Raw genomic sequence first — 10,572 nt, 5'->3', positions numbered from 1 at the left:
CTTTTGCATAATCATGCAATGAAAATAAAAATTACATAAACGGATGATTAAACTTGACATTATTTAACAACAATGTAATTTTTCCAAAATATCGCAAAGAAAAATCGATACATTTTCACACTCGTTTTGCTATATCGTTAACTAAGTCGAAACTACTTAGTAGAAGTCTGAAATGCGATGTTGAATAGAGGTAAATTTTAAGTTGGTACTTAAATTTAAGTTGCAACTTTGTTAGTTTCGACTTAGTTGCTGGACTATGAATACGCGCCATTTACTTCAGACACGAAATGGAAAAGTTGGTTGAGCGTCAACTCATTAAATATACTTATGGTAATAAAAAGATAAAAACTATCCTTTGATCTTGCAGATATTTAATAAGAAATACAACCGGATTTGGAAATCACTGAAATTTAAATAAACTTTGTATTTCCCCTGCGAACGTTACTTAAGTATTTTTGAACCTTCCGACGCCATTATATTGTTTTTCAATGCATTTGTAGTAGTCTCACGATACATATACTGTACTGAACAGCATTACATGCACATACATAGATATAAAAAGCTGTTTGTCTGATGTCACACCTTTAACATACATCCTGATAACTAATGCTCCTTCTGCGACAGGGTATACGTTTTTTTTCTTGTATACACCGGCAGTATCAAAATATTGCTTTGCTTGTAAAAATATGGTCATCGTTGTGCTATTGAAACAAGCATTGATAGATCAAAGCATTTTGAGTTATAAAGGTGTTGTTTTCTTAGCTTTTGACGGCGTTATGATATTGATGATTCTTGCTAATGTTCAGAAAGAGTTGAGAACACTTAAATCTTATATTGCATACTGAATTCGATTTCTTAAAAAAACTTTTACTACTCTTTATTCTCCCGACATCATGTTATGAACTTGCTCTAATTTGAAGGCAAGCCGTTGCTTCTGTGAAAATTCATCTTCTTCCAAAGTTACTGTTAATTGCTCATTGTATTTTACAGCATAAGTATATAGTTCGTGGAGGGCACAATTTGTATTGAACTCCGTAGTATGTAACTGTAAGAATAAAATTAGGCATTAAGTTACGACTTATGAAATTTAATAAATCATTAAAGTACATACTCTCGATTCCTCGGCCAACATAGCATTCATATCCTGATCGGAAATTGATGACATTTCTCTTATATCACGATAATATCTTTCAACCCATTTTCGATATTCCGGTATGTCTTTTGCGTACAGTAATTTGGAACTCGGTGAATCTTTACCTGTTATAAAGAATTGTCGTATGTACTATTTAACAGAAAACATACAAATTTTGTATTGACTTTACCTAATCGGTGATCTGACGTGGAACACGAGTCCATAAAGGTTTGAGCTACAACGGATAAGCAGGAATCAACTATATTCGACTTATGTATGTCAAACACAAAATTTGGATTCTTAATTAAATTAACCCAAAATCTGGAAATCAAGATAAGAAAATAGAAGTTTTAACATGATCTTCTCAGGCATTATCAAACATGCGTATACGCAAGAAAGTATATATAATACCTTAATGGCAAACTATTACTCTTCCATGTATGTACAACTTCGTGATCTGTTATGCCATGTAACAACGCTTGATCATCCAGAAAATCGAACATATATTTGATTGCTAACGGTAACGCTGAACCTCTGTGAGCTGTACTAAAGATCGTCTCGAAAAGATCATCGACGAATTTTTGCAATGTTCCTTTGGTTGCTAACAAACGGGTTAGATATATCTCAGACACGAGCTTATTAACACGCTCGCCTTCTTTTTGAATATCGCTATCATGGTGCTTAACCAAATGCCAAAATTTTATACCATTCTCGTGTAAGTCATTATTGAGTGGACTTCCAGCTCGGCTAAACGTTGGTGAGGAAGATGTATATTTCGATAAATTCAATGTTTCATATCTGTGGGCGAAACGATTGGACGAAAAAGCATACATTTAACAGATATATGTGTTAGTAGGTAATTATAAATCAAATCTTTGATTTCGAATTGATAAACTTCAAATTAGGAGCCTGCTCTTTTGAATTTGGGTATGTTTGGTGCAGGGATGGGCGTTTTTGAATAAATTATTATTCAAATAAAAACTAAAACCTTATTCACTATTTCTCTATGCTTGAATGACGAATAAGTTTTTATTCTTCATTAAATTAATTTCGAATGAAGAACAATTTTTTCTTCATTCAAGAAATTTCCAATAACGAATAAATTTTCGTTCATTATCATGAAATTTTGATTGAATAATGAATTCTTATTCTTGATTCAAGTAATTCGAATGACGAATAAATTTTTATTCATCATCATGAAATTTCAAATACCCAGAGATGTTAAAAATACTCGTAAAATAATATTTAAATCAGATACCCATAATAATAAAAGTCGTCCAAATATTCGCAAGAATCACAAAAGTGTTTTGATAATAATTATATGGGAGATATTTTTTTTAAGTCATCGATAACTATTAAGACTTATATAATAAATCTTTTCTTTCTTGTCAGCGAGATAAATATTTTCAAGTCTTCAAAGACTTTTATTTTGAGACTTATTTATGAGTGTGAAAACATTTTTTGTCTTAAAGGACGGGCCTTGTTCAGGGCCATTTCATGATAAGTTCGTGACCATTTCGGGATAACTTCGAGACTAGTTGGGGCCCAGTTCCCAACTGGGCCCAAACTACTCCCAACTAGTCCACAACTGATCCCCAACTAATCCCGAAATGGGCCCCAACAAGCCCCGTCTTTTAAGACTTTAAAAATTTTTACGCACTCATAATTATTATGAAAAGACTTTTATCATAAAAGTCTCAAAATAAAAATCTTCAAAAACTTAAAAATTTTGAAATATATCAGGTGGCGACAAAATAAATCAAACACGTCCTTTCTTTGTAATGTGCAAAATCGAATGATCTCTTCGATCCGTTTTTTAATGCCGTATAGCGTCGTTTTTACTCGCTACAACTAACGCGATTTCTATTGGCTAGTTACAAGTGAGCCTTAAGGTCTAGTTACAGTTTGAACGTTTGTGAATCTTAGGGTCTAAAATACAACCAATTAGCAGCTAAATCTTAAGGTCTAATTAGTTATAAGAACGCATGTGCACACGAACACCTCCACACTTACCGAGTCCTACAACTCGGCCGTCCTGACTTATAGGATCTCCTGATTCTACGGCGTTGACATAAACTTTTTTTTTATGACTTTTCAGTTCTTTTTTCTATACTCGTACCATGGCTTAAAATTTGTAACCAACCAAGTACCTTTGTAAGGTATTTGGGACTGCTGAAATCCCTCTACGTCTTCTATTATGTAACGATCGCTTTCTAAAATTTTCGATATTCTATACAGTCCCTTGAATTTAGGTATTAATTTGCTAGATACTCCTACTTGCGAGTTGATATTGGAAACTACCACGTAGTCACCTACGTTGAACCAACGAGGCACTCATCGTTTGGCATCTGAGTATTCCTTGTTGTAATTTTGTGCTTCAACTTGTACTGATTTTGCCTGTTTTCTGCCATTCCTAGTGGTACCGAGTTCGACGTTTGAATTGGTTCTAATACATTTTCTTTAAGTGTTTCGATAATTTTTCCCTTCTGTCTCACTCCGAACAGCAATACGCTGGGAAGCTCTTGTGTTGCTTTATGCACTGTGTTGCTCATCGCGTGCTCCACAGAATCTAACACTTTTACCCACCCAATTTCCTTTTCGGAATCTATCATTTTTGCGATCATGGGTCCTAAACTTTTACTAACAATTTTAACTTGGCCGTTTGCTTGAGGTGAACTTGTGGCGACTTTTATATGCCCGACGTTGTTGTCTATTAGAAAGCAGCTTCGTCGGTCTGATACTACGCATTTTGGCCTACTATATGCCCTAAATTAATATTTTAACGTCGTAACCGCTTTTTTCGACATTGTAGTATTTGCAGGGTAAAGGCGAAAAAATTTCGTAAACGCGTCAATTATTACTAATATGTGTTTATGCTTTGTGGATTGGCTATGAATTAGACCGTAGAGGTCAATGTGTATCATTTCGAATGGTACATTTCCCTTACGTATAATGTGTAAAAAACCCTCTTTTCTGCAGCTTTTGTTGGAAAACGCAATGTATTTTAAACAATTCTCAATGTGAGTGGTTGCCTTTTTTCTGATGTTCGGAAACCAATAACTCTTTTCTATAGTTTCCACAAATTTGTCTGTTCCTAAATAAACGTGTTTTCCCATAGACTCTGGTACGTAAAAGAGTAGGTTTCTGTCCTTCTTCTTGTAAATTATCCCGTTTCTCATCTCGTAGTCACTGTTTGCTAACCTCTAGTTTCTTTTTTATTTATTTAATTTAATCAACAAACAAGATGCTTACAGACTATATGACAAATTATAGATAGCATAAGTGAAACCCTTATGGCAAGTGCCTTATGAGTAAATTCTTAAAAGAAAACTTTGAATAAGAAAAATCAAAGTCTAAAGAAGAGGAATAAGCATTAAATTGGGATAGAGTCCTTCTTAAAGAAGCATTCATCCCATAAACAGTTTTAACAACACCCACAAAAAACAATTCGTTACAACGAAGAATACGTGAGGGAATATTAAAACGAATTTTCATAAGGAGGTGCGAGCAATCTATAGTGCCTGCAATTAAATCAAAGACAAAGCACACCGATAACAGAGTACGCCTGGACTCTAAGGGCATCTGTTCGTCTCTATTCTAGCATATTATCAGATTTTCCTCAAAAGTGTTTGCGTGCACCACTAGCACATTATTTACTCTGCTTAGTGCATCCACATGCTGCATTCTTTTTCCTGCTCTGTGTTTAAGCTCATAACATATATGTAATACTTCTATATTGGCAGTAAGCTAACTTCTTAATGTGTAAGCATTCCGAAATCAAAGCGAGACAGTCTAGTACCGTTTTTGTCAATGTATTGTGTACTTGAGTGCCGTTTTCGTATATGTGTTGTGTACATGTTTATTTATAAACGTATGTGTTCCTTTTCTTTCGTACGTGTTTATTGATATATCTGGCTCTTACTGCCAATATAGGAGTATTACATATATGGTTCATAATCGTAATTTTGTAGTTCTAAAGCCCACCTCGCTATTCGCGGGTTCATATCTTTTTTATTGAGCGTCAATGTTAGTGAGTTGCAGTCGGTAACAACTGTAAATTTTATGGCTTGCAAATAAATTCTGAACGTTTTTAGTGCTTATACGATTGCGAGTGTTTCTAACTCGAAACTGTGATATTTCGATTCTGTGTCTGTCGTGCGCTTGGAGAAATAGAGCACTGGATGAAGTTTATTGTCCTTTTTCTTCCGTAAAAAGTTGCTCCAAAACCTAGAGCATTTGCGTCGAAGTGCCACTCTGTTGCATCGTTTGGGTCATAGACAGCCAACAAAGGGGATACAATCAGTGTTTTTCGTAAGACTGTTAAAACACTCTCGCTCTGTGTCTCCAAACTGAAACTTTTTATCTTTCTTCGTAATATCGTGGAGGGGTTTGGCTATCGTTGAAAAATCTTTAATGAACCTCCGGAAATATGAGCATAAAAGCCCAGAAAATTTTGAACTTCGTGAACTTTAGTGGGGACTGCAAATGTTTATATGGCCTTTTTTCCTTTTTCGTTAGCCTGAATATCTACTCCAGTAATAGCGTAGCCAAGGTATATACCCTCGACTGCAAAAACTCACATTTATTTAACCTTAATTCTAAGTTATTCTGTACGATTTTTAAAAAACACTTTTCGTAATATTTCAAAATACTCTTTTAAACTCTGCGTCGCTATCATAATATCGTCCAGATAAACTATAACCTCTCCACTTCGAATCATGTCCGCAAAAATTTTGTTGATGAACTTCTGAAACGTTGCAGGTGCATTTTTGAGACCGAATGGCATTCTCGTACTGCCCTAACGGTGTAGTAAAGGATGTGTATGTTATTGAGTCTTCAACCATAAACACGTGAAAAAATCCGTTCTTGAGGTCCAGCTTCGTGAATATTTTCTTGTTCGCTAATCTATCTAACAAATCGTCTATGAGGGGCATAGGGTAACTGTCCTTTGCTGTAACCTTGTTTAATTTCCTAAAATCAACACATAACCGAAGATCAGCTGTTTTCTTTTTGACTAACACTATAGGTGACACTAATTCCGATTCACTAGGTCGTAAATAACCTTTTTTTAAATATTTATCTATTATATTCTGTAACTCTAACTTCTCCTTATATGCCAGTATTCTCGGTGCGCAAGAAAATGGCTTTTCATCAACTAGCGTCAGTTTCATCTCTTTTCTAACTAAAGGTCTGTCTTGCCTCTTTGAATTTAGGTAAACTCTTATAAAGATTTCGTTAAACAATTTTTTATCATTGAATTTAATCTCTTCACCTAGTTTGAGATCTATGTCTGTTTCCTCGCACATATCTATTGCCATAATTTCGCTTACGACGCTTCTAACGTTATCGCTTTTATCAAGCTTATCAATTTCATTAATGTGTTTTAAGGTGCTCGTAAACGATGAGAGTAAATACCTTGAGAGTAGGAATTCACTCTCATTCTCACCGTCTAACAAGTAATGAGAGTGGGTATTCGCTCTTATCGTGGAGTTCTCATAAGTTCTCAGCACTGGAATATTCTTACCCGTGTAACAAGGTGTTTGAGAGTTTTCTTACACTCTCATTCATATTCTCAGCTGTCATATGCTACGCGTTGAGAATTTTTATTCTCAGCCGTACACAGTGTAATCAGGGCTGCCCTATTTTACATTAATATTTCAATACATTTTTGTGAAATCCTTTGCATGTACTTCTTTTTCTCAACTAAAATTTTCTAATTTATAAAGATTATTCAACTGGTTTATCTTATTTTGGCATTGCTCTTTTGTTTTAGAAATGTGGCTCTTATTTTATTGCTAAATGGGAAGGATTAAAAAGGATGACACCATTTTTGGCACTTTTATTTTTTTATTTGGCACATTTTGACACTTTTTTATCCTCATTGTGGCACCTCATAGCTAAGGGTAATTGGCAGCCCTGAGTGTAAGATGCCTAATAACGCAAGAGTGATAGAATGCAAGATTGCGCAAATCAAGCTGTGAGCAACCGGTTGTGACGTCATAAAAGTGAGGGAATGAATAAAAGCGAAGAAATGAGGGAGCAAAGAATAAACTCTAAAGAATAAGAGGAAACGCGAAAATGTTATGCGAAATAATGATTTAAATGCAAGTAGAATTGTGCCCATTATTTAGCCTTTTAAATTTGAACGTATATTCGGTACAAGCACATAATTTTAGACACATCTGGAACTAACTTGTCGGGACATTTTGTCTTATTTTTATAGGCATTTCAACACATTTTCTAGTGTGGGAAACTTTGCCAATAGCACCCTTTCTTTGAAAATGGGCATAAATATTGGTTAAAATATAGGCTGCATTTCTTTATTCATTCTGAACGTTTGGTAAACTTTTTTGTTTACTTATTCTTTAGAACGTTCCTGATGATATGTCAACGTTTATTTCAAGCGCATTCTGTTTATTCCGGCTGTGAAATTGGATTTTCCGGAATGTATAAAGAAACGCAGCCATAGTTTTGGCTTGAACTGCTCGGAAGAATTCCCTTTAAGGTTATTATTAATAGCAAAAAGTGTTTGATAAAGAGTCCAAAAGTATATATGGTACCGAAGGGAGAGTATAACCACCCACTTTCAAAAACTTATACACATAAAAATACATATTTACTTTTTAGGTACATTTACAGTCAGTCAATAAAGTTTAGGTACAGCGAATTTTTTACAACACGGTCAACTATTTTTTAAATATTTTATTTTTCGCAAATTTTTTATAAAAATATGGTTAATTCTACATCAAAAACCCCAAAAAGAAAAGTTCCAAACCTTGTGCAAGATTAAAGAAAATTCTGCAAAATTTCATTCAAATATTGCACTTTTTATTTACGCTCTCTAGAAAAAATTTGAGTATGCAGTCTTTTAGCCCATTCAATTTTAGTATAATAAAGTGCAAGTATGAGGAAGCTAGGACTTACCATTGATTTTTGGGAAATTTTTTTGTTGGAGGTGTCGCACATTTTTTCCATATAAAAAAATTATCAAACATTATTTTATATGAAGAAAATGAGCGACACCTTCGACAAAAAAAAATTCCTAAAAATCAATGGTAAGTCCTAGCCACCACAAACTCGCACTTTGTTTTGATTTTTGGGTTTTTTGTTTTAGAATTGACCATATTTTTATAAAAAATTATCGAAAAATAAAATATTTAAAAAAATAGTTGCCCGTATTGTAAAAAATTCGCTGTACCTAAACTTTATTGACTGACTGTATCTACATTTAAGTTCAATTTTTTCGGCAAATAGGTACAATTAGAATATTTAATTGTCATCTCCAGTGTGAAAAGATATTTTATGACACCAGCGAGTAGGTGGATGCTGCCAAATCAACGAAGAGAGGGTTAGCGGTCCGCAAATAGCGCCACCTTTATTTTCTGCGAAATGCGCCACCTTATATACTTATGCAAATCTTGCTATGCATTGACCATTCATCATTTTGCTATTGTTGGGAACATTTGCATTTTGTCTTAAGCGAATTATTATATTGGAGGTTAAAAAGGTAAAAACAAAATTGAATACGTTGGGTGTAAGTATTCTCACGCTGTGTTGTTCATCAATATTAACTCATATTAAAATAATTCATAATTTTTTAGAGAAATGGACCGCCGCACACTTGGGCCGCCCCATATAACCGGGTGCTCAAAACTCTGAAATCATTTTCTTTCCATTAGACTCACTTGAACTATTTTTTAAGACTAAATTTTTGACGTCTTAACCCATTATTGATACAGCATTAACCCATTTTTCACTTGAATTTGGCAGTGACTTTTTTGGAACTAAAAGTAAAGGACTATTGTACGCTGGTCTAGCGGGCTCGACTATATTATCTTCTACCAATTTTTTCACTTGTTTTTCTACCTCTAATTTGTGGGCGTGCGGGATTCTATAATTTTTTATGTACACAGGAGTAGGATCTGTAAGTTGTATTTGCTGCTTATAAAAATTATTTGCTGTTATTGGCTCTGAATCGATGCCATATATGTCGCTATATTCTGAACATAATTGAGTTAATACCTTTTCATGATCTTTGGGAAAATTCTTTGAGAGTTTTTCTAATACCACTTTTTTTTCTACTAATTGAGTTACTTTGGTCTATTTCATGGATATCATAGTCGGACAGTTTTTCATAGAAAATGTTTTGGTAGTTTATTGTGATATTTTTATTTGTTATGTTTAGTATTCGGAATAACGGACGTTGTGAATAAATATTTCAGGTTCATTTGCTTTTATGTTTAATTTTCTAATTACTTCTGACCTGGCTGGAGTTATTATTGAATTTTCTTTGTGATCCACATAAACTCGTATAGGTATTTGTTATTGCCCGGACGTATTATGAGATAGTCATTTTCGTTAAGGAAATTTAAAAGACAATTGAATGTCTTTAAGAAATCTAAGCCCAATATACCATCGTATGGTATATGGAAATCTTCATTTACGATTTGAAATGTATGTGGTATAAGTATATTTTCTACTTGAAATTCTAAAAATGTCGTTCCTATTGATGATATTGTTCCTTGGTGTAGCGCGGGCCTTTTGTGCATATTGCGAGTGTATAAGTGTGCACTTTCGTCCAAGCTACAACTTCCTACCAGACTTAGGGCCGGTTGCTCAAAGCCTGGTTGACACTAATCACCGGTTAACATCGTTATCGACGTTTTCGGCTCCATATATATAACACGGTGTCGATAACGATGTTTAATCGGAAATTAGTGTCAACCAGGTTTTGAGCAACCCGCCCTTAGTTAACAAACGGTGCGGAACCTTGCTAGCTCTGCGATTCGATAACGCAGTGTGGTATGTATGTGTGAATGTTTGTATCTTTCGAAGTGGAGTGATATGTAAGCAAAGTGTATGCGTGAGTATTAGGGTATGAGTGACTTCTTCGGCTGAGTCACCCCCTATAAAAACCGCGGAGGTAGCTCGAAGTAGTCATTAGAAAGTGGTGATTTTAAATCAAGTGTCGCGAGTGCTCGAAGTTCGCGAAAGTTGAATATTGCGGTAAATAGCTCGGTATATAGTGGAGTGAATATATGTACATGTGTATATACGCATATATACATACGAACGTATATATAACAAAGTGCAAAAAGCGGGTTTTGAAAGCACCGTAACTTGCACTTGTAACGGTTACTAACAAACGGAATTCGAGGTAAGAAAAAATTCTCGCATTGAAATGTCTTGATCCTAATCCAGGGCACCAAGAAATTTCTAGTGGCTTGCTTACATATATACATGCATTTATACGGATGAGCACTTGCACGTTAATGCACTCATGTATGTTCATGCATAGGTGCGCACAGGCGCAGGTGCATATGTTTGTATGTATGTATGGATGAAGGTTGGTTGCTATACAAACGCGAAGCTTAAGCTACGTTACTAATAATTATTTGTTTAACTTTTCTTTCAGGTCGCCAGCACCTATGTAAGTGCAA

At 34.6% G+C, this 10,572-nt stretch overlaps 1 protein-coding gene across 1 annotated transcript in view; it reads right to left on the bottom strand.

Moving 5' to 3' along the window:
* Window positions 1–227: 227 nt before the first annotated feature.
* Window positions 228–10,572, bottom strand: part of LOC118745544 (plexin-A2) — a 158,843-nt gene continuing 148,498 nt past the window's right edge. Inside the window, exons 5-8 of the mRNA XM_036479004.1 lie at window positions 1,544–1,879; window positions 1,323–1,453; window positions 1,112–1,257; window positions 228–1,045 (exon numbers count right to left, since the gene is read on the bottom strand). Coding sequence (XP_036334897.1) covers window positions 878–1,045; window positions 1,112–1,257; window positions 1,323–1,453; window positions 1,544–1,879 — 781 coding nt within the window. The 3' untranslated portion in view covers window positions 228–877. The remainder of the gene's footprint in view (window positions 1,046–1,111; window positions 1,258–1,322; window positions 1,454–1,543; window positions 1,880–10,572) is intronic.

This window comes from Rhagoletis pomonella, unplaced genomic scaffold (genome assembly GCF_013731165.1).
Source record: "Rhagoletis pomonella isolate Grant_MI unplaced genomic scaffold, Rhpom_1.0 Rhpom_scaffold_00009, whole genome shotgun sequence".
NCBI classification, from domain to species: domain Eukaryota; kingdom Metazoa; phylum Arthropoda; class Insecta; order Diptera; family Tephritidae; genus Rhagoletis; species Rhagoletis pomonella.
Note: the sequence above shows the minus strand (reverse complement) of the source record. Positions and strands in the feature narration are given on the sequence as shown.